Source organism: Moschus berezovskii, chromosome 8 (genome assembly GCF_049115385.1).
Source record: "Moschus berezovskii isolate FMDL1 chromosome 8, NW_MosBer_1.0, whole genome shotgun sequence".
NCBI classification, from domain to species: domain Eukaryota; kingdom Metazoa; phylum Chordata; class Mammalia; order Artiodactyla; family Moschidae; genus Moschus; species Moschus berezovskii.
Genome location: NC_142467.1, coordinates 65,770,974 through 65,798,832, shown reverse-complemented (window position 1 = coordinate 65,798,832; position 27,859 = coordinate 65,770,974). Strand labels below are relative to the sequence as shown.

Genomic DNA, 27,859 nt, shown 5'->3' with positions numbered 1-27,859 from the left:
AAATAAAAGAAAATGGAGTAAAACATTTAAGATACTTTAAGAAAGAAAATGTGAACCAAGAATTCTAGATCCAGCAGAACTGACTTTCAAGAATAAAGGGTGTAGACAAACTGTCATCAAGAAAAAAATTTTGACTAATACTGCTCCCATGAGCCCTTTCTTAGGAATCTATTTAATAAGGAATAAGTTTCAGTGAACTAAAATTATTAAAGAAGTAGCAACATTGGAAAGGCAATGAACAGTAAAATATGTTTTTATTTATAGAACTAATCATAATTATGGGTTAACAAGGAGAAAATATATTACAAATGAATATATACTCTGACAATGAAGATACAATCTTGGGGAAGAATGGGAGAGTCAATGCAAAATTTTAAACCATTAGTCAGAAATCAACTTTGTGGTGATGCTCTTAATATTACTCTGAGACTGTTGTGTGTGTAACACAGGATAAAGCAGGTGAGTAATTATGGGACAGTTTAATTCTGTTATCCTCAGTATTCTTGAGAACCAGGTTACTCACGGAAGAAAGGAAATATGAATATAATATAGATAAAGTAGAACCCTGTAGTTTTGCATTTAAATTGGAAGTATCAATATAAATTCTTACGATATTTTATCATTATCCATTGAAAAACCTAGAACACTGACCAACTTAACAATTATGCATCCTTAGTGCCCATACTGTGGTGTTGATATACTGTTTATCACTAGAAGGAGCTAGGGGTTCTTTGAGACATGGTTGATTGCAGGTTTGGGCCTGAAACTATACCAAATGAGTTCAGAATATCTTGTACACATAGCAAGGAAGCTGTCAAAGATTACTGTGAGTAAAAGTCACTCGGTTGTGTCTGACTGTGCTACCCCATGGACTGTATAGTTCATGGAATTCTCCAGGCCGGAATACTGGAGTGGGTAGCCTTTCCCTTCTCCAGGGAATCTTCGCAACCCAGGGATGGAACCCAGGTCTCTTGCATTGCAGGTGGATTCTTTAGCAGCTGAGCCACAAGGTAAGCCCAAGAATGCTGGAGAGGATAGCCTATCCCTTCTCCAGGGTATCTTTCTGACCCAGGAATCAAACTGGGGTCTCCTGCATTGCAGGTGGATTCTTTACCAACTGAGCTATCAGGGAAGCCCAAAGATTACTGGGGTCATGTCAAAAGGACTCAGGAGGCAACTTGATGAGACTCCTACTGGCTAAACATGGGACTCTTTGAGCTTCGATAAGAATAATAATTACAGTGGATTTTGAAACTCACCAAATAATCTGTAAGTTTATAATGATACAAAAAAAGCTGATGGGTCACTTTTGGAGGGTGATACTTGGTGGCTCAGCAGTAAAGGATTCACCTGCAGTACAGGAGACATAAGAGATATAGGTTCGATCCATGGGTTAGGAAGATCCCTGAGGGCATGGCAACCTACTCTAGTGTTATTGCTTGGGAAATCCCATGGACAGAGGAGCCTTTCCATGGGGTCGCAAAGAGTTGGACATAGCTGAAGTGACTGAGAACAGCAGCACAAGGAACTAATACTTTATCTCAAAAACTGTTAAATTAAGGGAAGGAATCAAGCTTTACTGACCTTTCTTATATGAATTGTATTATTGTGTAACAACATAGTAGATAAGGGAAACATCTCTTTATAGAAATGTCCCAGTTAATAAATGAAAAATAAATGATAGAATTAAAATATCAGTTTTTCAATTGCTAGTGAATTACAGGATTTAGGCATTTTGAGCATTAGTGATCACTTCTCTCATAAAAAGAGAGACAACCAGACATTTTTTTGCCTCCTATAAAAGAACAGAACCTATCATCTTACCAAAAAGATCAAACCTGGAACTTCTTTCGTGGTCCAGTGGCTAAGCCTCTGCACTCCCAGTACAGGTGACATGGGTTTGAACCCTGGTCAGGGAACTAAATTCCATCTGCTGCAACTAAAGATCCTGCATGCCACAACGATGATCAAAGATCCCACATATTGCAACTAACTAAGACCTGGCACAGCCAAATAAATAAATAATAAAAGTAAATATTAAAATAAGATCAGATCCAAATCTGATCAAGTCTTTTCATCTAGCATCCTACTTCTAGGAATAGAGGACAGAAAAACATAAATGTGTATTCAGCACAATCCAGATGATGAAATTCTACAAGTCAAGTTGCCTGGTTTCTTCAACAAATAAACTTTAAGGAAAGGAAGAAAAAAGTGAATAGGAGACTTAAAAGACATATCAAATTTTGAAAAAGCTTTTAATAAAAAAAAGTATTTTAGGAATGCACACATGAGTTTCTATCTATGGAGAAATGCAGGAAAGTGATCACTATAAATATAGGGACAATGGTTAATTTGGGGGAAAGGGAGGGAGTTGTGGTTGGAATGGAGCATATGGAGAGGCTTCTGGGATAGTTGGCAAGGTTCTAACTCTTGACCTAGGTGGTAGTTACAGGGGTGTTAGCTTTGGAACAATCCATTAGGCTATGTATTTGTGTGGTTCTATATGTGTATTTTATTACACAATAAAAAAAAGATTACAGAGGTACTTTTATCTTCATTTATGGTAAATAGCAAATTTTCTTCTTGGTTATGAAGAGGGTTAACATCAACATAATGTGGTGTCAGAGGTGGTGGAGGTGATGGAATACCCTTATCAGTCTCTTAAATGTGCAGTGTCCACTTGGCACTGCTTCTGTGAATGTGTTGGAATGGCAGTACATTCCACACCAGCATCCCACAGTTTGTTCACAGATTGTAGAGCATTATGTTAAGTATAGGGCTTGGGTAAGGGTTGGGGAAGAGATGAGTTGAGGGATCTGAATCCTTTGATTGTTCTCCAGAAGCCATAATGATTATTAAACATGCTTCAGTAGTGACCTTTGTTTGTAAGCCTAAGGGAGTTCTGTGCTGTGGAAAGGATGCAGACTTACACAGATTTGGGTTCAAGCCCTAGCTTTACTACTGTCTCACTAGCTGTGAGAATTTGGACAAGTTGCTTAACCTCTATGTGGTTCAGCTACGTTTGTAAAATAGTATTAACACACAGCTTCCAGGGTGGCTATTGAGATCATTGAAAATAATATGTATGAAAGCCCGTGGTTATCTATAAAACTGAGAAATTATTAACAGTCTTAGGGATCCCAGTGAAGATAGGAGGAAAGCACGGAGAGGGCCCTGATCTGTCACCTTGAACTAATCTTGAGATTCTGTGCAAGCAGCAAATAAATATTAAGGCAGGGTTGTAAACCTCTGAGGCATTAAATACATGCCCCAACACACAGAGCCCCTTGGCAAGGCTGGGAGACTTAGGGATTTCAGGAATTTAAGGTATACTCTGTTCAGTTATTAGCAGACCATTAAGCTAACTGAGCAGAGAATTTGGTGGCCACACATGACAAAGTCATGTAGAATTAGTTCAGGAAAGCCTCTTAAAAAAAAAAAAAAGAACACCACCACCAACAAAGCCCTAGGAAGAGGGGGAATACCTGATTTCCAGTTTCCAATATTATATAATTAAAAATATTCAATTTCCAACCAAAAACAAAAAAAAAAAAAAAAAAGAAAAAAATTGTGATACATGCAGAGAACAAGAAAGTATGGTCTCTACACAAGAAAAAAAGTAAACAATAGAAACTCACCCCAAGGAAGCCCATCTGTTGGACTTACTAGACAAAGATTTTAATCGGCTGCTATGTTCAAAGAGCTAGGAAAAAACCCCACATCTAAAGAACTAAATGAAAGTATGAGAGCAATGTCTCACCAAATAGAGAATATGAGTAAAGAGAAATTATTAAAAAGAGCCAAATAGAAATCCTGCAGTTGAAAAGTACAATAATTGAAATGAAAGTTCACTGGAGGAATTCAACAGCAAGTTTGAGGTAGTGAAAGAAAGAACTAAACAGAAAAACAGGTCAATTGAGATTTCCAGTATGAGGAACAGAAAGCAAAATGAATGAATAAAAAGGAGCAGAAACCCATAAAACACCATCAGACATACAAACATGCATGCAATTGGTGTCACAGAAGGAGAGGAGAGAAAGGATAGAAAGAATATGTGACGATAATGGGCAAAAACTCCCCAAATTTCATGAAAAACAATCTGAACATCCAAGACAATCAACAAACTCCAATAGGATAAACTCAGAGATCCACCTGCTGCTGCTGCTGCTGCTAAGTTGCTTCAGTCGTGTCCAACTCTGTGCGACCCCATAGACGGCCTTCCACCAGGCTCCCCTGTCACTGGGATTCTCCAGGCAAGAACACTGGAGTGGGTTGCCAGTTCCTTCTCCAATGCATGAAAGTGAAAAGTGAAAGTGAAGTCGCTTAGTTGTGTCCGACTCTTAGTGACCCCATGGACTGCAGCCTACCAGGCTCCTCCATCCATGGGATTTTCCAGACAAGAGTACTGGAGTGGGGTGCCATTGCCTTCTCCGCAGAGATCCACCTAGACACATTGTAAACAAATTGTTGAAAGACAAGGACAAAGGGAGAATTTGAGACCATCAGGGAGGAGTGATTCGTTGCCTACAAATTATCCTCAATATAATGAGTAGTTGACTTTTCATCCAAAACTACAGTCGCCAGAAGGCAAGGGATGTCATATTCAAAGTGTTTAAAGAAAGACTGCTGCTGCTGCTGCTGAGTCACTTCAGTTGTGTCCGACTCTGTGCGACCCCATAGACGGAAGCCCACCAGGCTCCCCCGTCCCTGGGATTCTCCAGGCAAGAACACTGGAGTGGGTTGCCATTTCCTTCTCCAATGTGTGAAAGTGAAAAGTGAAAGTGAAGTCGCTCAGTCATGTCTGACTGTTAGCGACCCCATGGACTGCAGCCTACCAGGCTCCTCCATCCATGGGATTTTCCAGGCAAGAGTACTGGAGTGGCTTGCCATTGCCTTCTCTGTTAAAGAAAGACTATCAAACTAGAATTCAAAATCTGGCTAAAACTGTTCTTCAAAAATGTAGAGGCGTGATGCCAGCGAAAGGGCAGAGTAGCTTCAAACATCCATCTGTTCACAGAAACAGTTAAAAAGGAGACAAAAGTGCCAGAGCTCTGGAAAACAGTCAAAGGCTTACAGAGACTGAGTGAGCACTGAGTCAGGAAAGGAGAACTTTAAAAAGGTAGGAAAACAGCAGTGTTTTCACTTGCCTTTGGCTCTGTCCCTCTTCATCAAGGTGATGGTCCTGAAGACGGCAGCCAGTGTTCCCAGAGTGGGATCTTGGCCTCTGGGTCCAGAAACAACAGAGATTTTTGTTCATAAAGAATTATGTTTGTCTATTTTGGCCTATCAGAGGGCTGTCTGAAGGACTGGTCCTAAGCTATTTTCTTTGTTTTGCTTAACCTGGAATTTTCCCAGGGCAGAAAGTGGCTATGCATTGGGCAGTTCTCAAAACCATTGAAAAGCAAGTGACTGATCCACTGCTCCCTGGAGCAAGAATATAGCGCTTGAAGCAAACAATAGGTATACTGAAAGCCTGAGAGGAAAATCCAGGGAGAGAGATTCTTTGGAAAAAGAGGGCGTTGTCTGCCATACATGTCCAGGGCAAGACACATGCTTAGGAAAGACCTGAGAATATACCAAGCTTTCACTGTAACTGAGCTTTAGGCTCAGCACAAGCTCAAAATTAACACTCAGTTTTAGCTGTAAGTGGGCCGGCTCAACATGGAAAGAGTTCTTCAACAAAGAGGCCATTTGCAAAGACGAGAGTTTTGCTTCTCCCTCTTTCTCTCACTCCTTTTGTCTTCCTTCTTTTGTTCCTTTCTCTTTCTTTCCTTCTCTCTTTTTTTCTTCTTTCTCCTTCCTTTCTTTCCCTCTTTTTTGCCTGAGTCATTTAAGAAAACCTCCATTTAAATACTAATTGACCAGAAACTAAAGAAAAAGAGACTTCAGAAGTCATGCATTACCAAGAATATGGTCTTTACAAAAGTCACTAAATAAACAACTACTACCCATGGGAAGCAACAAACCCAACAATAAGGAGAGGAAAGAATTTGATTTCCAGAGTTACCAGAATTTGATTTCCAGAGTAAATTTTTAAATGTCCGATTTTCAAAAAGATATTCTCCTACACAGGAGAAGTAAACAGAAGCTGTCCCTGAAGACACACCAAAGATTTTAAGTCAACTTTGTAAAATATGCTCAGAGAACTAAAGGAATTCACAGGCAAAAAGCTGGATGTAACTAGAACAATATTTCAGCAAATAGAATATGTCAATAAAGAGAAATTATAAAAAGGAATGAAACACAAATTTTGGAACTGTAAAGTATAATTAAAAAATTCATTAGAAAGATCAAGAGCAGATTTGAGCAGCCAAAAGAAATAATCAGTGAACTTGAAGCCAAATCAGTTGGACTTAGTCAGCCTAAGGAACAGAAAGACAAAAGGATCATGAAAAATGAACAGAGTCTTAAGAGACCTGTGGGACACCATAAAACATATCAACATTCACACAGTAGGAGTTCCAGAAGGAGAGGAGAGAAAGAGGAAGAAGGAATATTTTATGAAATAATGGCCCCAAAGTTTACAAATTTGATAAAGAATATATCAAGAATCTTAGTGAACTCTGAGGAGAAACAAAGAGATCCACACTGAGACACATTGTAATCAACTATCAAAAGTCAAAGACAAAGAGAATTCTGAAAGCAGCAAGACAGAAGCACCTTGTTGCATACAAAGAGTCCTCAGTAAGATTAGCAGCTGATTTCTCCTCAGAGACTGTGAGGAGAGAAGGCAGTGAAATGACATGTTTAAAGTACTGAAAGAGAATATTGTCAACCAGTAATTCTATATCCAGCAAAACTGTCCTCCAAAAAAATGAAGAAATTAAGATATTTCCAGGTAAACAAAACCTGAGAGAATTTGCTTCTGGTAGACCTGCTCTACAAGAATTGCTAAAGATAGTCCTTTAGGTAAAAATGAAATTAGACAGTAACTTAACACATTATCGACCAGGGGATTTTTGCAGAAACTTATGCGTACAGTGTTAATATGTCTCTGGTCAATAATGTGTTAAGCCATATGATGAAATAAAGAACATTGATAAATGTAACTACATAGGCAAATATAAACGCCACTATTGTATTTTGGGTTTGAAAAAGAACTTTCTTTTTCTATTTGGTCCAAAATAATTATAGATAGTTTATGGGCATGCACTGTATTTAGGTGTATTTTGTGACAACAGAAACATGAAGTGGGGGAGGGATGGAGTTGTATAGGAACAAAATTGTTAATGTACTATTGAAGCTAAGGTTGTATTAGTTAAAGATGGATTGCTGAGACTTCCCTGGTGGCCCAGTGGCTAAGACTCCACGCTCCCAATGCAGAGGACCCAGGTTCTATTCCTGCTTAGGAAACTAGATCCTACATGCTGCAACTAAGAGTTGGCATGCCAAAACTGAAAGATTCTGCATGCTGCAGCAAAGATAGAAGATTAAGACTTGGTGTAGCCAAATAAGTGAATAAATAAATAAATGGATTGTTTTAAATTTAAGAGGTCTGTTGTAATCTCAAGGGTAACCACCAAAAAACTAACTTTAAAAATTCATAGAAAGAAGTGAGAAAGGAACCAAAATGATACACTACAAAAAAGCCAAACACCACAGAGAGCAGTAGTGGAGGAATTGAAGAACAAAAAAGATGTGACATATGTAAAACAAATAGCAATATGGAGAAATATTTTCTTTCTTATCAGTAATTACTTTATAAATAAGTGAAGCTCTCCAATTAAGATAGAATTGATTCTAAAAAAAAAAATCCAAATATATGCTGTCACTTGAGATTCAAAGATACAAATAGGTTGAAAATGAAAAATGAAAGAAGTTCCTCCATGCAAATAGAAACCAAAAGAGAGTTAGGTTGGATATATTGATACCAGACAAAAAAAGACATTAAAGAAAGCTGTTACAAGAGACAAAGGGGGATATTATATATTGACAATAGAGTCAGTTCATCAAGAAGATATAATAGTTTTCTCAAGTACATATGAAGCATTTTCCAGGATAGACCACATATTAGGCAACAAAACAAGTCTCAATAAATTAAAAAATATTGAAATCATACACATTAGCTTTCCTGACAGTTATGGAATGAAACTAAAAATCAACAAAAGCAGGAAAACTGAAAAATTTCCAAATATATGCAAATTAAACCACAAACTATTAAATAATAGGTCAAAGAAGAAATCACAAAGGAGTTTAGAAAATACTTTAAGACAAATGAACATGAAAATACAGCATAATGAAACTTACAGGTTGCAACAGAAGCAGTACTCAGAGCAATATTTATACCTGTAAATGTCTGCATTATAACGAAAGACCTCAAATTAATAACCTAATTTTACACCTTAAGGAACTGGATAAAGAGAAAACTAAACTCAAAGCTAGCTGAAGAAAAAAAGTGAAAAAGATTAGAATGGACTTCCCTAGTGGCTCAGTGGTAAACAATTCACCTGCCAATGCAGGAGACATAAGTTTGATCCCTGATCTGGGAAGATCCCACATGCCACAGGGCAACTAAGCCCACTGAGCCTGTGTTTGGGAGCTGCAGCTACTGCGCCCATGCTCTGCAACTTCTGAAGCCTGCATGCTGTAAAGCCTGTGCTCTGCAACAAGAGAAGCCAATGCAATGAGCAACCCACACACTGCAACTAGAGAGTAGCCTCCACAACTGGAGACAAGCCTGCACAGCAACAAAGACCCAGCATAGCCACACACACACAAAAGAAAAAATTGGCAAGACTCAAGTCTAGGGAGGCTGTATGAATTCTTTAATAATAGTAAAAAAAGATTAGAGTGTGAAGTAAAATAGAGAATAGCGAGATAATAGAGAAAAGTCAATAAAATAAAAGATTAAAATTCAGTTCTTTGAAGAGACCAACAAAACTCATAAGCTTTCAGCTAGACTGACTAAAAATGCTGCTGCTGCTGTTAAGTTGCTTCAGTCGTGTTGGACTCTGCGACCCCATAGACGGCAGCCCACCAGGCTCCTCTGTCCCTGGGGTCCTCCAGGCAAGAATACTGGAATGGGTTGCCATTTCCGTCTCCAAATGCATGCATGCATGCTAAGTCGCTTCAGTTGTGTCTGACTCTATGTGACCCTATGGACAGCAGCCCACCAGGCTCCTCTGTCCACAGGATTCTCCAGGCAAGAATACTGGAGTGGGTTGCCATTTCCTTTTCCAGACTGACTAAAAATAAGAAGACTCAAATTAATAATGAGAGAAATAAAAAGTTGGGACATTACTACTGACCTTATAGAAATAAAAAGTTTTATGTGAGAATACTGTGAACACTTTGTACACCAATGAATTAGATAATCTAGATGAAATGGACAAAATCCTTGAAACATACCACCTACCAAATTGATTTAAGAAGAAATAGAAAACAGATATACTGAAACAGACCTATAAATAAAGAGGTTGACTCACTAATCAAAAGCCTTGCAACAAAGAAATGCCCAGAACTGGATGGCTCTGCTGGTTAATTTTACCCTACATTTAAAAAATAATGCACACCAATCCATTTCAGACTCTTCCAAAAATAGAAGAGGGAATATTTGAATTCATTCCATGAGGCCAGCATTACCCTGAGACCAAAGCCAAAGACATCACAAGAAATAAAGAGACCAACATCCTTACAAATATAGATGCATTAATCCTCAAGATATATCTGAGCCCAGAAGTGTACTTAAAAAGGTTATATACCATGACTAAGTGGAATTTATCCCAGGAATGCAAAGGTGGTTCAGCTTAGGAAAAGCAATGAATGTAATACATCAGTAGAATGAAGGAAACAAAATTACCTCAGTAGATAACTGAAAAAGCATTTGATGAAAGCATTTTAACCTTTCATTGTTAAAAAACAAACAACTTAAACTAGAAATGGAAAGGAAATTTCTTAATTTGATAATGGGTAATTATGAAGAAATCCACAGCTAACATAATACGCAGTGGTAAAAGACTGAAAATCTTTCCTTTGAGATTAAGAACAAGACAAATGCCTGCTTTCACAATTATTCAACATTGTACTGAAAGTTCTAGCCAGAGCAATTAGGCAAGAAAAAGAACTGAAAGTTATCCAAATGGAAAAGGAAGAACCAAAATTACCTAAATTTGACTTGATTTTATATATAGAAAATTCTAAAGAATACATCCATACACAGACTCAACTATTAGAGCTATTAAATGAATTCAGTAAAGTTGCAGGATACAAGATTAACAACCAAAATTTGTCGTATTTTTGTACACTAACAGGAACATTCTGAAAAGGAAATTAAGAAAATTCCATTTACAATGGCATTCAAAATAATAAAATACCTAGGAATAAATTTAGCCAAGGAGATGAGAGTTGTATAAACTGAAAATTATAAAACATTGCTAAAAGAAATTAAAACCTAAATAAAAAAATGTCAAGGCATCATACTATATTCATGGATTAAAAAATTTGTTAAGAGGACTATCCAAAGTGAACTACAAATTCAGTTCAATTCCTATCAAAATTTCAATGGCCTTTTAAAAAAAGAAATTGAAAACCAGATTCTTAAATCCATATGACTGTGAATAGCCAAGAAAACATTGAAAATGAAGAACAAAAGTTGGAGAACTCGCATTTTCTGACTTCAGAAACTTTCTGTGTTGGCTTATTTGCTAAGTTGTGTCTGACTCTTGCAACCCCATGGACTGTAGCCCACCATGCTCCTCTATCCATGGGATTTCCCAGGCAGGAATACTGGAGTAGGTTGCCATTTCCCTCTCCAGGAGATCTTCTGGACCCAGTAATAGAACTAAGTCTCCTGCATTGCAGGAGGAGTCTTTATTGAATGAGCTACTAGGGAAGCCCCCCAAAAAACTTTCTACAGAGATACAATAATGAAAAAAGTGTACAGGATAGACATAGACCTATAGAATAGAGTTGACTTTCTAGAAATAAATCCAAAAACCTATGGCCAATTGACTCCTGACAAGGGTGCCACAACCTTTCAGGGGGAGAAAAATAATCTCTTCATCAAATGATGGAGGGACAACTTGCTATCTACATGCAAAAGCTGTGAACTCTCATTCATGGTGCTGGTCGTCGGGTTGGGAAGAAGCATCACAATGATGTAGGCTATGTAACTGTCCCCAGACTGCTCTGGGCGTCATTTACTAGATAAAGAATCCTTCTGAATACATTTTCTGGAAAGATAAGCTGCTGGTTCTACTGCTGAAACAGAAATGCCATTCCCTTATTTTCTGTCATTTTCAAAGCAATGAAACATTTTTTCACAATTAGCATCAAATTTATGAAATAAAATGATATGGAAATAGAAAGCATCTATTTAAGAAAAAGCCATGAGCCATGCTGTGTAGGGCCACCCAAGATGGACGGGTCACGGTGGAGAGTTCTGACAAAACATGGTCCGCTGGAGAAGGGAATGGCAAACTACTTCAGTATTCTTTCCCTGAGAACCCCATGAACAGTATGGAAAGGCAAAAAGATAGGACACTGAAAGATGAACTCCGCAGGTCGGTAGGTGCCCAATATGCTACTGGAGATCAGTGGAGAAATAACACCAGAAAGAATGAAGAGATGGAGCCAAAGCGAAAACAGTGCCCAGTTGTGGATGTGACTGGTGATGGAAGTAAAATCCAATGCTGTAAAGAACAATGTTGCATAGGAACCTGGAATGTTAGGTTCATGAATCAAGGTAAATTGGAGGTAGTGAAACAGGAGGTGACAAGAGTGAACATCGACATTTTAGGAATCAGTGAACTAAAATGGACTGGAATGGGTGGATTTAACTCAGATGACCATTATATCCACTACTGTGGGCAAGAATCCCTTAGAAAAAATGGAGTAGCCATCATAGTCAACAAAAGAGTCCAAAATGCAGTACTTAGGTGCAATCTCAAAAATGACGGAATGATCTCTGTTCATTTCTAAGGAAAACCATTCAATATCATGGTAATCCAAGTCTATGCCCCAACTGGTAATGCTGAAGAAGCTGAAGGTGAATGGTTCTATGAAGACCTATAAGACCTTCTAGAACTAACACCCCCAAAAAGATGTCCTTTTCATCTTAGGGGACTGGAATGCAAAAGTAGGAAGTCAAGAGAGACCTGGACAAATTTGGCCTTGGAGTACAAAATGAAGCAGGGTAAAAGCTAACAGAATTTTGCCAAGAATACTGAAATCAGATTGATTATATCCTTTGCAGCCAAAGATGGAGAAGCTCTATATAGTCAGCAAAAACAAGACTGGGAGCTGACTGTAGCTCAGATCATGAACTTCTTGTTGCCAAATTCAGACTTAAATTGAAGAAAGAAGGGAAAACCATTAGACCATTCAGATATGACCTAAATCAAATCCATTATGATTAGTGGAAGTGACACATAGATTCAAGGGATTAGATCTGATAGACAGTGCCTGAAGGACTATGGACGGAGGTTTGTGACATTGTACAGGAGGCAGTGATCAAGACCATCCCCAAGAAAAAGAAATGCAAAAAGGCAAAATCGTTGTCTGAGGAGGCCTTACAAACAGGTGAGAAAAGAAGAGAAGCAAAAGGCAAAGGAGAAAAGGAAAGATACCCATCTGAATGCAACTGTATAGGCCATGGGGTCACAAAGAGTCGGACACGACTGAGCAACTTCACTTAAAAGAATAGCAAGGAGACATAGGAAAGCCTTCCTCAGTGATCAATGCAAAGAAATAGAGGAAAAAAATAGAATGGGAAAAATTAGAGATCTCTTTAAGAAAAAGGGAGCATTTCATGCAAAGATGGGCACAAAAAAGGACGGAAATGGTTTAGACCTAACAGAAGCAGAAGACATTAAGAAGAGGTGGCAAGAATACATTGAAGAACTATACAAAAAAGATTTTAACGATCCAGATAACCACGATGGTGTGATCACTCACCTAGAGCCAGACATCCTGGAATGTGAAGTCAAGTAGGCCTTAGGAAGCATCACTATGAACAAAGCTAGAGGAGGTGATAGAATTCCAGTTGAGCTATTTCAAATCCTAAAAGATGATGCTGTTAAAGTACTTCACTCAGTATGAAAGCAAATTTGGAAAACTCATCTGTGGCCACAGGACTAGAAAAGATCAGTTTTCATTCCAATCCCAAAGGCAATGCCAAAGAATGTTCAAACTACCGCACAATTGTACTCCTCTTACATGCTAGTAAAATAATGCTCAAAATTCTCTAAGCCAGACTTTAGCAGTATATGAACCATGAACTTCCAGATGTTCAAGGTGGTTTTAGAAAAGGCAGAGGAACCAGAGATCGAATTGCAAACATCCACTGGATCATTGAAAAAGCAAGAGAGTTCCAGAAAAAACATCTGTTTCTGCTTTATTGACTACATCAGAGCCTTTGACTGTGTGGATCACAACAAACTGTGGAAAATTCTTCAAGAAAAGGAAATACCAGACCACCTGACCTGCCTCCTGAGAAATCTGTATGCAGGTCAGGAAGCAATAGTTAGAACTGGAAATGGAACAACAGACTGGTTCCAAATTGGGAAAGGAGTACATCAAAGCTGTATATTGTCACCCTGCTTATTTAACTTATATGCAGAATACATCATGCGAAATGCTGGGCTGGATGAAGCACAAGCTGGAATCAAGATTGCCTGGAAAAATATCAATAACCTCAGATACGCAGATGACACCACTCTTATGGTAGAAAGCGAAGAAGAACTAAAGAGCCTCTTGATGAAATTGAAAGAGGAGAGTGAAGAAGTTGGCTTAAAACTCAACATTCAAGAATTAAGATCATGACATCTGATCCTATTACTTCATGGCAAATAGATGGGGAGACAATGGAAGCAGTGAGAGACTTTATATTGGGGGGCTCCAAAATCACTGCAGATGGTGACTGCAGCCAAGAATAAAAGACACTTGTTCCTTGGAAGAAAAACTATGACCAACCTAGACAGCATATTAAAAAGCAGAGACATTACTTTGCCAACAAAGGTCTGTCTTGTCAAGGCTATGGTTTTTCCAGTGGTCATGTATGGATGTGAGAGTTGGACTATAAAGAAAGTTGAGTGCCAAAAAATTGATGCTTTTGAACTGTGGTGTTGGAGAAGGCTCTTGAGACTCCCTTGGACTGCAAGGAGATCTAATCAGTCTATCCTAAAGAAAATCAGTCCTGAATATTCATTGGAAGGACTGATGCTCAAGCTGAAGCTCCAATATTTTGGCCACTTGGTACGAAGAACTCACTCATTGGAAAAGACCCTGATGCTGGGAAGGATTGAAGCAAGAGGAGAAGGGGATGACAGAGGATGAGATGGTTGGATGGCATCATTGACTCGATGGACATGAGTTTGAGCAAGCTCTGGGAGTTGGTGATGGACAGGGAGGCTTGTTGTGTTGCAGTCCATTGCGTTGCAAAGAGTCAGACATGACTGAGTGACCGAACTGATCTGTTCCTTGGAAGGAAAGCTATGACAAACCTAGACAGTGTATTCAAAAGCAGAGATATCATTTTGCTGACAAAGTTCCAGGTATGGTTTTTCCAGTAGTCATGTACAGATGAGAGAGTTGGAACATAATGAAGTCTGAGCGCCGAAGAATTGATGCTTTTGAACTGTGGTGCTGGAGAAGACTCTTGAGAGACCCTTGGACTGCAGGAAGATCAAACCAGTTAATCCTAGTCAACCCTGAATATTCAGTGGAAGGACTGATGCTGAAGCTGTAATACTTTTTCCACCTTCTGGGAAGAGCCGACTCATTTGAAAAGACTCTTGATACTGGGAAAGATTGCAAGCAAAAGGAGAAAGTGTAACATAGGATGAGACGGTTGGATAGGATCACTGACTCAATGGACATGAGTTTGAGCAAACTCTGAAAAGTGAAGGGCAGGAGAGCCTGGAGTGCTGCAGTCCATAGGGTAGCAGAGTCAGACACAGCTTAGCGACTGAACAACAACAATGTAAGTAGTATAAAAATGTTTTAAAGTATACGGGGAGGATATGTGTAGCTTGTATGCAAATACCATGCCGTATCTTATAAGGGACTTGAGCATCCGTGGAGTTTGGTGTCTGTGGGATAGTCCTGGAACCAGTCCCGTGGGAATACTAAGGGATGACTTACTATAACCTTCGTGCCAAAACTACACAATGACAAAATGAAAAAGGAAAATTATGCCCAATATCATGAACTTGGACATTATAATCCCAAACAGAATATTAGGAAACTGAAGTTTTAAAAATATATGAAGAAGGTAATATATATAGCATTGCCAAGTTGGGCTTTTCCAGGAATGCAAGTATTAGAAAAATCTAGGTATTTTATTAACTAGCTTAAAATACTAAAAGAGAAGTCCAATAAAATCACTTTAAGAGATGCAGAAAACAGTTTATCTTGAGTATCTTTCATGATAAAAATTTACCAAGCTAGGGATAGAAAGGATTTGTTTTAAAGTAATTGAGAGTACCTATGAAAAACCTACATCAAAGTTCACATTCAATGGTGAAATTGTAACAGTATTTTTTTAAAGCTGTAGTCCAGTTATTCTTGACAAGATTTGTATCAGTGTCTTAGCCAATGTATAATACAAGGAAAAGGAATAAAAAAGTTAAGAATTAGAAAGTTTTAAAAGACTGTAATTATTCACAGGTATTATGATTTCTGCATAGAAATCCCTCAGGAATCTGAACTAACTATAAAGTTAATACAATTAATAAGTTAATAAAAAATAAAGCCCAGAAAATTTGGTAGATATATGATTAGAAAAGGCAGAGGCACCAGAGATCAAATTGCCAACATCCGCTGGATCATGGAGAAAGCAAGAGAGTTCCAGAAGAGCATCTATTTCTGCTTCATTGACTATGCCAAAGCTTTTGACTGTGTGGATCACAATAAACTGTGGAAAATTCTGAAAGAGATGGGAATACCAGACCACCTGACCTGCCTCTTGAGAAACCTGTATGCAGGTCAGGAAGCAACAGTCAGAACTGTACATGGAACAACAGACTGGTTCCAAATAGGAAAAGGGGTGCGTCAAGGCTGTATATTGTCACCTTGCTTATTTAACTTCTATGCAGAGTACATCATGAGGAACGCTGGGCTGGAAGAAGCACAAGCTGGAATCAAGATTGCTGGGAGAAATATCAATAACCTCAGATATTCATATGACACTACCCTTATGGCAGAAAGTGAAGAGGAACTCAAAAGCCTCTTGATGAAAGTGAAAGAGGAGAATGAAAAGGTTGGCTTGAAGCTCAACATTCAGAAAACAAAGATCATGGCTTCTGGTCCCATCACTTCGTGGGAAATAGATGGAAAAACAGTGGAAACAGTGTCAGACTTTGTTTTTTTGGGCTCCAAAATCACTGCAGATGCTGATTGCAGCCATGAAATTAAAAGACGCTTACTCCTTGGAAGGAAAGTTATGACCAACCTTGATAATATATTAAAAAGCAGAGACATTACTTTGCCAACCAAGGTCCGTCTAGTCAAGGCTATGGTTTTTCCCGTGGTCATGTATGGATGTGAGAGTTGGACTGTGAAGAAAGCTGATCGCCGAAGAATTGATGCTTTTGAACTGTGGTGTTGGAGAAGACTCTTGAGAGTCCCTTGTACTGCAAGGAGATCCAACCAGTCCATTCTAAGGGAGATCGATCCTGGGTGTTCATTGGAAGGACTGATGCTAAAGCTGAAACTGCAATACTTTGGCCACCTCATGCGACAAGTTGACTCACTGGAAAAGACTCTGATGCTGGGAAAGGTTGGGGGCAGGAGGAGAAGGGGACGACAGAGAATGAAATGGCTGGATGGCATCACCGACTCTGTGGACCTGAGTTTGAGTGAACTCCGGGAGTTGGTGATGGACAGGGAGGCCTGGCGTGCTGTGATTCATGGGGTCGCGGAGAGTCGGACATGACTGAGCGACTGAACTGAACTGAACTGATGATTAATAAAATATATTTAATATGTCAGCAACAAAAGACACAGCGCTTCTTATTAGATACAGAAAATGTTAGAGGTAAACCTTATAAAAGTATTGTGAGATTTTTAAGGAGAAAGAAATATATAAAAGTTATTAAAGAAGATATAGAGAAATGGAAGGATATATTAGATCATGCATAGAAAGACTCAGTGTCTTCAAGATGCAGTCTCCCCTGGTTAAACTATATAATATCAGTGCAATTCCAATAAGAAATCTGGCAGGACTTCTTATGCGTTGCCAAAAGCCAATGCTAAAATTTAGATGAAAGAATGAAAGAAAGGAAAACCAAGATGGTTTTGAAAGTGAAAAGGGGAGAAGTCTTTCTACAAGTCCTTCTGTAAGGCCTGTTAGTAACTAAGCAGGGTGACAGTGCATGAGGAAACAACACAGACAGACATATAGACCAGTGGAACAGGACAGAGTACTCAGAATCAGACCTGGCTTGGATGAAAACCTGGCCCCTGTCAGACGTCGCTACAAATGAGTGGTGGAAGACAGTTTCTTCATTAAACAGTACCTATGGAGGAAAACACTCCAGTTGGATCTCTGCCTTCCAGCATACACAGCTTAAGACCTAACTTGAAAAGTAAAAATTCAAAATGTTTAAAAGAAAATATGGAAGATTTATATGATCTCAGGAGGGAAAGGAATCTTAAGGTACAAAATATATAAGCAATGAAGAAAAAGTTTGGTTAATTTGATTCAATTAAAACTTTAAACTTGTGTTCATCAGAAGATCATTAAAGAGGTGAAAAGATAAGTCAGTGTAGGAGCAGCTATTTGAAATGCATGTAACAGGTAAAGGATTAGGATTCAAAGTATGTGGATATATTTTCTTTCAAATCAAGAAGCAAAAGACAATCCAGCAAAAAATTGGGGGACAAATTAGGAACAGGCAGTTCAGTAAACACATAAAAAGATGCCCAACTTTATGAATAATTAGAGGAATGACAAAATGAAAAATAAGATATCACTTCATCAGATTAAGAAAAATTAAGAAGTCCAACAGTAGGAAGTGTTGGTAAGGATGTAAAAAAAAGGACCATTGTTGATAGTAAAGTAAGTTGGTATAACTGCTTCAGAATACAATTTGGCAATAATCAGTGAAGCTGAAGATGCTCATATTCTACAGTCAGGTAATTCTACTCCTAGGTTGTAACAGAGGAAAATGTGCATACAATTAAACATGGGGCTGTGAGTTGGCTGGGGGTGTCGTAGGGGCAGGCAGTTATTTAGATGGAGGTGTTATTTGCAGGTTTCAGAGAGAAATGAAAGAAATTTACCTACACCCGGCATTCTACAGGGTTAGTGGGGCTGCTGTGTCTTGCTGTCACAAGGGGAAGGTCACATGGGCATTATAGCCGCATAGTCACTCATGATTAGATCCAGTTACCCTGTGATGATTTTAGAGTGATTTCCTCTCAACAAGGACAACAAGACAGGTGATCAGGTAGAGGGTGACTACTATGAGGGTCTGGAAGAAATCGCTTCAAGGCCAGTTGGTAATCTATATCTCGGGTAATACACATAGATGATAAATAAGATAGTAGTAAATATCATTCAATCACCGATTGAGGCAGATCAGAATCACCAGGCACAGTAGAATCTTAGTAAACAGGAGAATTCCTTTTTGGGTGCTCCAGCAGCTGGGAGCCCAAGGGGTGCTCAGAACTGGCTGTGGTGTGGGCAGGAGTCCCTAGGGGCACGGAGGATCTATTCATAGGTTCGAGGACACTGTACTCCCAACCAGCTTGCCTATGAACTGGCTGAGAGGAGGGCCCAGGGGCATAGGACCTCAAGTCTGCTTTTTAAAAGTCCCTGTATTTTTGCTCAAACTTTTTGTGCTTTTATACTCTTGGCAGTAGTAAAAAATTACAAAGAAGCTGAATATCACCCAGTGGGTAACTGGATAAAAAAAATTACAATATTTTCATAAGTGGAATTGCTAAATAGTAGGAATACTCTAAACTAGGTTTACATATATCAACATGGATGAATCTTATAATTTTAAATAAAAAAATTTCCCAAAGGATACTTTATATGCAATTTATGTAGTGTATGAAAGATGCAGAACCATACCATGCACTTTTAGGGATACATATGTGCGAAAAGTATAAAATATATGAGCGAGGCATACTCCAGATTTGAAATAGGCTTACTTTTGTGGAAAGGGAAGGGGATTTGATCAATGTGAGGTTCTGCCTGTAATGGTAATATATTTTATTTCTTAAGCTAAATGGTAGTATCTGGTTGTTCATTATATTATTCTTTTACATCTTTTTGTGTATCTAAATGTTTCATTATAGTTAACAAACATAAAAGTGTCTATAAATGGTTGCCGTGTGGAGAGCACAAATATAAGTGTACAGGACAAATAACACCACCAGCGGCCCTAATGTAATCCAAATGGATAGTTGTGGCTTGAGCTATGATTTCCAGTGATAGCATCTGACATATTGAAAAGGTGGTGTATCTCAGAACCTTTTCTATTTCCCTCTAGAAACTCTTTCTAGACCCCCTTCACCCCACTGCAAACTCATCTCAGTTAAAGGCATCAGCATTTACCCAGTTGCTCTGTGTGAGGAATCTTCCTTGCCTTCTGTACATCCCTGTACACCTCTGAGTCCATCAGAAAGTCCTGTCATCGCTGCTTACAGAATACCTCGGAATCTGTCCTCTTCTCTTCAGCCCCACGCTGTCCCCGAGTCCATTGCAGTCTAACCCAGTCTCTCGCCTGAGGGATGCTAAAATCAATTTTTCTACTATCTATCCCCTCCTTCCTAACTTGCCTCCCAGTCGCTATTCCCGCCAGTTTCCCCACACTCTCATTTCCATGGAGATCTCTTCAAAATGCAAATCAGTTCACATCACTCCCTTGCTCAAGCTCCAAGGCTGAGGTTAAAGTTCACAGCCTTCCCCAGGACTGCCAGGCCCTCCCTACACAGCTGGCCTCTCCAACTTCATCTCCTGCTCTGCTCGCCCCTCTCTGTACTAGCCACTCTGGCTTTGCTGTTCCTTTCTCACTTTAGGACGCTTGTACGCACCCCCAGGAAGTATTCTCCTGGATTTTACTATGGCTGCATTCCTGGCTTTAGCAACGCCTCCGCTCTGCACCTTTTCTAAGTAGCTGTCATGACCGCCCCTCCCCACCTGACCAGTCCCTTTCTCCCTTGTGGCTGTGTCACTTTCCTTGTGTGATGGTATATATGTATTTATCTAAACCTTCATTTCTGTCTCTCCTACTAGACTGTCAGTTTCATAGGGCTGGACATTATGTTGTGTTTCCTTATACCTGAAACAGCACTTGGCATGCGATAGATGCTTAATCAATGCTTCCTCAGTGAATGAATGCATTGACAATAAGAGAAACCTTAAATGCCTCAAAAAGTGCCTTTTGGTAAAATCAAATCTCCTGGAATTGTTCATACATAAGAAGAATTTGAATAAGGTTGTTTCATAAGGTGTAACAGTTGAAAATAAGCAGAATATTCTTCAGAAGCAGATTAGTTAACTGATTTTAAGTAAGTGTGATAATAGAGTAAATATAAATAGATGTGTGAGTAGTTCATCTCTGTTCATCTGGTTATTAAAGTTGGCCAGAAGCCTCTTGGAATCTTCTCTCTGGGAACCTTCCTTCCGTGTTGCCTGATGTATACTTCCCACTGGGCCTCGATAGTCATTCTGACGGTCAATCATTCCCAAGCTCTCTGGGTCAGGGCCACAGGGTAGGGAAGACCCAGAAGGAGAAGGGAATCAGGCACGCTGTGTCTACTGTGTGCCCAGGACTCTGCCTGGGTTTCTCTGTCCTGTGGCTGACTTAGGAGCATCCTCCCCCTGCCAACACACACCCCTCATCGGCTGGCCCAGGCGGGGGAAGGTGTGCAGCTTGGTCTGACTTTCCCACCCTTGCCACCCCTGCAGGTCTCAGAGCTCATCTTTGTGTCCATCTATAGCTCTGAGTTCTGCATGAAGCTCTATGTGGACCCCATCAACTACTGGAAGGATGGCTACAACCTGCTCGATGTAGTCATCATCATCATCATCTTCATCCCCTACAGTCTCCGCAAGATCAAGGGCAAGCACTACCCCTACCTCAACATCGCCGATGGTGTGCAGTCCCTGCGCATCCTCAAGCTTATCACCTACAGCCGCGGCATCCGGGTGAGTGGCATGGAGCACTGTGGCTCTGCGAATGCAGGCGATAGGGCCCCTGATGAAATAGTACTTCTGCTTCTCTCCTACGGTGATTGAGTCCTCTTGTGTGGGAGGTTGGTCTTTACCTGTTTTATCTCTTTTCACCCTCAAATGATTCTAGGAAAGGTGTTAGCTCCGTTTTACAGATGAAGAAACTGAGACTCACGGTCACTCAGCAGTTAGATACTGGAGCTGAGCTTTGAAAGTTGTTCTGACTTGAGCCCATCCTATATTACCCTCTCTCCCGTGCTGCAGAGTGACTGATTTTCTTATGGTCCAGACCCTTTGGAGTATGTGCCCAGGAGTCTCCAGCTCTTTGATGGCTCTGGCCACTCACGTCTTCCCCCAGAAAACTGAAAGTCTGCAGCTTCTCTTGAGGGGAGGGTCTCATGACTTGTTCAGTAAGCTCTGGAAGTCCTGCTCCTGCTGAGGGGTCACATGGTGGCCAGTCTTTACTTGGCTCAGTGGTGTCAGAGCACACTTTAGAGGTGCCCCAAGCATGCCCTCAGGCGTTCGTCCTGGACTCAGTGTGTTTGCCCTGACTCTGCTCAGTGCCCACGCTTCTCCAGGAAGGGACTTGTTTGAACCTATTTGACCATGCAGACCTCACCTGCACACTGCGTCCCACTGCCGCGTTCTTCGTGAGTTCTTACCTCTTTAGTCTTAACAATCTTGGGAAAGAAGTTCTGTTTCTCTTGCAGGAGTGGGGACAGTTTTTTTTTTTTTTAACATCTCAGTTCTTTTGGAATTAATCCCCAAACACCGGTTTTCTTTCTCCAAGGAGAGGAGGGAGGTGTGGGGTAGGCATTTATTCCTGCAGGCAGCTGCCAGACTGGTCAGCATGCAGGACAGCCCCAGTGCTCCTTGGCTGTCTCTCTGCTTCACACTTTACCTCAAACTGTCAGAACTTCACTGTCGTGGGTCCTAGCTCTACCAGTATCTCCTTTTCTATGTTAATAGTTTCTTGACTTAGAAAAAAGAATTTTTGCAGTTGACAATGGTGTCACAATGCAAGGGGCTGGACAGTGGGTTCCAGCCCTGCTGGTATATCACAGTGTGACTGTGGATGAGGCATTTTGCTTCTCTGAGCTTCTGATCCTGCATCTTGAAATAGGAATATCTCCCTAACTTGACAAGGTATCAGGGACAGATCTAGGTAGCTGAACATGTATATCCAAGACTCCAGGGCAGGGAGAATGAACGATGAGGCATGGAAGTTAAGACCAACACCCATGTCATGGACGAAGACTGAGATCACAAGATGAAGACATGCCTGTGAGATGGGGCCCAGAAAACCTGGGAAGCCCCATTCCTCTGAGCCCTCTTCATTCCTGTTTCCAAGGTGGCTCCCCTGCTCTTCCTGGACCTGGAAGAGCATTCAGGGCTGGCCTTCAGCTGAGGAGCAGGAGCAGGATACCCTGGGATGAACAGAGGCAGGCTGGGTTCAAGTAGAGTACTCAGGGGTGCTGATGGGGCGACTACTCCAACCCTGGGGCAGCACGGGTGATCCCCCCATGGGTGACTGAGCATGGAGGCCTTGCACTGGTGAACCACTGTTAGATTGCTCCAGCCCTCAATCTGGACACTGTTCCCATTCGTTTATTCAGCCATTTATGGAGCATCTACCATGTGCTAGGCAAGGCACCAGATACTGGGGCAGCTGTGGTTGGGACAGGCTGAACCGCTGTCCTCTGAGCCCAGCCTGGCCAGCAGCCTGACCTAGCCTTTGTGCCTCTGCCTTGCAGACACTCATCACTGCTGTGGGGCAGACAGCCTACACCGTGGCCTCCGTGCTCATCCTATTCTTCGTCCTGATGTACATCTTCGCCATCCTGGGCTTCTGCCTGTTTGGACTTCCAGAGGGGGGCGACATGAATAACTGGGGGAACCTGGCTTTGGCCTTCTTCACCCTCTTCAGCTTGGCCACGGTACCATGTTTGGGAGTAGTGGCGGGGGTGGGGGTGGGCAGGGGCCTTGAAAGGGGACTGGCTGCTGGTGTGAGTGTGTGGACATGCTGAACCTCACTTGGGGTCTTTCCCACACTCAGACACTCAGCTGGGGTTGGGGGGAAGCTGAGGAATGGCCTCCCAGGACTAGGCATAGGCCAGCACCCTGGCCAAGAGTCCATCACTGACTCTAATCTTGTGACTCCTTGCTGCTGCTGCTAAGTCACTTCAGTCGTGTCCGACTCTGTGTGACCCCATAGACGGAAGCCCACCAGGCTCCCCCGTCCCTGGGATTCTCCAGGCAAGAACACCGGAGTGGGTTGCCATTTCCTTCTCCAATGTGTGAAAGTGGAAAGTGAAAAGTGAAAGTGAAGTCACTCAGTCGTGTCCGACCCTTAGCGACCCCACGGACTGCAGCCTACCAGGCTCCTCCATCCATGGGATTTTCTAGGCAATAGTACTGGAGTGGCTTGCCATTGCCTTCTCCGTGTGACTCCTTACAGCATTCCTATTTGCCCCACAGGGTGGTAAAACTTTTCAAAATTTCTCAAAAGATAATTCATCCTAATTGAAGTGTAATTCAGAAGGAAAACCCATATCACAAAGCCTTTTGGGGAATAGGCTGTCACAAATCCATGCAGAATAAGTCTGCACAACCTGAGTCTCAAAGTCTGGATTCTATTGGGTTCTGGCAAGATTGAGGTCTTTTCCAAAGGAGGGCCTGGCAGAGAGGCAGTGTCTCTTGGGGAAGGATGGAAGGCCTTTTGGAAAAGGGCCCTTAGGGCACGTTGGCCAGAATTGCCCACACCCAGTGGTGCCCTGCATCTCCAGGCCAGCCTGTATGCACTGGAGTTGGTGGATTAGGGCGTATGATGTGGAGGGGCTGATGTGGAAGAAGAACCAGCCTGTTCCTCAGTAGGGCCAGGGCTCCCCTAGGGCAGGTGAGCAGGAGGCCTGCCCCTCTGAGTCTTGGCACTTGCCCTGCCTGAGCAGGTCGATGGCTGGACAGACCTGCAGGAGCAGCTGGATGCCCGGAATTTGATTCTGAGCCGTTCGTTCACCATCATCTTTATCTTGCTTGCCTCCTTTGTCTTCCTCAGCATGTTTGTGGGTGTGATGATCATCCACACTGAGGTGAGGTGGCGCTTGTAAGGACTGGGGGGGTGGTGGTGTTGGTTAAGTGTGGCAGGTTGATCATCTCTGAGCCATCTCGATCCGGAAGTGGAAGGGAGGGGGGGCCCGTCTCTGTGCCGGCGCAACCCTTCTCCCTGAGCCCTCCCTCATGATGGTGGCCAGCAGGACAGGTATTTGGGAGGTTATTGCAGCTGCAGTGGCAGCTTGAGTTGGGGGCTGGCCCTGTGAGGATCCTCCTGCTGAGGGGCCTGAGTGGCAGAGGGAGAGTGGGGAAGAGGGGAAGTGGGGCTAGTGCACAGGGAGAGCCCTGCATCTTAGCTCCATTCTCCTACCCTCTAGGACTCCATCAAAAAGTTTGAGCGGGAGCTGATGCTGGAGAGACACATGAACCTCATGGAAGAGAAGCAGGTGATTTTGAAGCGGCAGCAGGAAGAGGTCAGCAAGCTGATGCAGACCCAGGTAGGCTGTCTCCGTGGGCAGGCAGACAAGCAGAGGGACAGTCAGGGCTGAAGGAATGGTCAGGAAGACGGGCCTGGGGGCCGGGGTGGAGGGCGGGTGGCCTTAGGCATCTGTGCACTTGGAGAGTCGGCTGCCCACCCCTCTCTAGTTTTCAGAGTCAGACTGGGTTCTCTACCTTTTTGTATTTTCTCTGGACCTCTTCAAGTGTTGAGTGTTGTGATTATACTATTTCCCTCCTTCATGGGCAACACTCCATTGCTGGGCCATGGACTATGGCCCACCAGGCTCCTCTGTCCATGGGATTTCCCAGGCAAGCATACTGGACTGGGTTGACATTTCCTTCTCTAGGGAATCTTCTTGACCCAGGGATTGAACCCAGGTCTCCTGCATTACAGGAGATTCTTTACCATCTGAGCCACGAGGGAAGTGCTAACATTTCCCTCCTTCATGGGCAAAACTCCATTGCTGGGCCTTTGGCCTGGAGCAGTCTTGTTCCCGAGGATTCACTGGGTGCCAGGCAGGCTCTATTCCCGTTCGCTGAGCTGGGGAGGTCACAGAGGCCCTGACAGATGTTACTAACCTCAGTTTTTCTAAACTGGAACAAGAATGAGCTCAACGGGCTGGAGATTTTCTGTCAAGCATGATACAGTTGCGAGGGCTGAAGTCCTCTGAGCTGCCTGAAGTGCCCAGCCAGGTCCTGAACCACTATCCCTTTCTCCCCCATGAGGCCAGTGCCTCTCTCCGCAGCCTCCTCTCAGAGGTGGAGATGTCCCCCTGTTTTGTGTGCCTGAGACTTGTCCACAACAGGGTGAAATGCTGAGCCGTGCTCAGGCTATCCCAGTTCCTTCCCTGTCACCTGTCCTCATGCCAGGTCAGTTGTCCTCATGTCAGGTATAGTGGCTCACCAGGTGACCCCAGTCAGGGGGTCCAGGCCCAGAAGGGGTTGGGGTGACCTGTGCTTGTACTCAGGACTCATCTGGGGGTGAGGGTCAGGCCTCTGCCTGTGCTCCTTGTGGAGGGTCCCCGGGTCATTGTGTAGCAAAGTTCTCGTCATCTTGCTCTGTTTATGCTCCTCTCTCTAGAAAGATCTTGACCACAAGAGTTTCACTGAACTGGTGGAGAAGTTTAAGAAGACCTTGCGGCACACTGACCCCATGGTCTTGGATGATTTTGGCACTAGCCTGCCCTTCATTGACATCTACTTGTCCACCCTGGACAACCAGGATGCTACCATCTACAAGTCAGTCCCAGCCCCACTGACCCTGGCCCACGGGCCCTGGTGGGGTGCTGGCTGGTGTGTAGGGAAGGCAGAGCCAGGTCCTTCTTGGGGGGTGTGCAGGGGCTGGGCTGCTGTATGGGCAGGCCTGTGGCTGAGGGGGGAACACTGCCCACTGGCCCTCCTCAGTTTAAAAAACTGACCTGTTTTTAAACATTGCTTCCTTTGATTCTCCAAGAGCACCTCACCAAGCCCTTCTCAGGGGGGCAGAGGAAAGACCTCTGGCTGCAAGTCAGAAGCTGAAGCTCCTGACCTGGCTCTGTTACTGCTTCCTGTGTGACTCTGGCCAAGTCTTTGTCACTGGGCTTTGTGACTGGGCTCCTTTCCTGCCTGCCACAGGAAGGACTGACACTAGGAAAGCAGTGTGGGTGAGGCCCGGGGCTGTGCTCAGTTTGAGTTAGCTGGGGTCACACCGGCCATGCCTGCAGGAAGAAGAGGGGCACAGTTAGCCTGATGTCTCAGCAAAAGCCCCCTGGAGGGCTCTGCAGACTGGAGGGAGTCTAGGAATGCCCCGTGTTGGCCCAAGGGTGGATCTGGCAGTGTCCAGGCAGCCCTCAGGCAGTCCCCTCACTCAGAGCCCAGGAGTTCGCTGTCTCAAACCTAACATGGGCAGTGAGATAACTTCCTCCTGGAGCCCAGGGAGCCTGGCCGACCTGGCCTTCCCACCCAGCCCAGTCTGGTTCTCAGGTCTGTGCTCTTTCCCTACCCACACCTGCCAGGTACGGTGGACATGCAGGTGTGAGCGTGCAGTGGGCAGAGCCAGGTGGAGCGGAGCTCACTGTGAGCTAAGGCCCTCCTCCTCCATTCCCAGGCTTCAGGAGCTGTACTACGAGATCGTGCACGTGCTAAGCCTCATGCTTGAAGACTTGCCCCAGAAGAAGCAGTCCCAGTCCTCGGAGAAGGTCAATGAGAAGTAGCTGGATGTGGGCACCCAGCCACTGTGGGCCTCACGGTCTGTGACCTGCCCCCCCCATTAAACACATGTTTTCTGAGCTGACCTCTGTGTGGCTGCTGCTGTGATCATGACATCTGTCCACCTTTGAGAGCTGACCCGAGTCTGTGCCCATGAAGTCTGATTCCTCCTCACATGACACAGCGAGGCCTTGGGAATGGGGAGTGGGGAGAGAGGAGCTCAAGGCTCACCCTGGCCAGAGGCCACACCTGGGGGCCATGCTGGCTTTCCCTTCCTTCGACCCCCGCATCCAGGTCCCACTGGGCTCCTGGGAAAGCCACCTGGACCCTGGACCGAGAAGGGCCTCCCATAGCCCCATGAGAGGGCGTGGCTCCTGTGAGCTGGTGTGGCCCCACTGGCCCAGGAAGCTCTGCTGGCTCACCTGTGTGGGCACCCCCACGCTGGCAGGGTTACAGCTCTCTCTGTGCACGCAGTGCCATGGAGGCCTCTCTCTGGAATTCTACTCTGCTTTTCCAGAGGCTCACGGTGATAGCGGTGCCCCAGGGCTGCAGCGGTCACTGGCAGGACTCTGTCATATGGTGTGCAGCTCAGGCGGGCACCTTGTGGAGAGCCAGAAGAGTGGCAGCACCAGGCATTTGGGCTGCTCCCTTCCCTTAGTTAGAACTCTTTACTCAGAAGGCAGCCTTTTCCATGTCATCTCTGGCCAGATGACTCCCACAGTCGGTCAGGCCCTGGCCCACCAGTGTTGGAGCCATCTGAAGGCCCAGGTGGTGGTGGTTGGGGGTGGCTGGCACCCCTTGCTCCCATCTGGCCAGACCAGAGGCCCATCAGTGCCTGCTCTGCTCTTGTTTCTGGGGAATGTCCTTGAGGCCTGTCACCTTTGCAGGGCCCTCTTAGACAAGTGGTGAGTTCTGGGTCGGGCTGGGGTGGGAGACCAGCTTCTATTGCTGGGTACAGAAAGGCCCAGGCCCACCCCTGGGAGGCTGATAAGTAGAAAA

At 43.2% G+C, this 27,859-nt stretch overlaps 1 protein-coding gene across 1 annotated transcript in view; it reads left to right on the top strand.

Moving 5' to 3' along the window:
* The window catches only part of CATSPER3 (cation channel sperm associated 3), a 36,031-nt gene extending 9,166 nt beyond the window's left edge, over positions 1–26,865 (top strand). The window contains exons 3-8 of the mRNA XM_088838651.1: positions 20,861–21,100; positions 22,879–23,061; positions 24,073–24,213; positions 24,553–24,672; positions 25,755–25,912; positions 26,760–26,865. Of these exons, the coding sequence (XP_088694777.1) occupies positions 20,861–21,100; positions 22,879–23,061; positions 24,073–24,213; positions 24,553–24,672; positions 25,755–25,912; positions 26,760–26,865 (948 nt within the window). The remainder of the gene's footprint in view (positions 1–20,860; positions 21,101–22,878; positions 23,062–24,072; positions 24,214–24,552; positions 24,673–25,754; positions 25,913–26,759) is intronic.
* Positions 26,866–27,859: the final 994 nt, after the last annotated feature.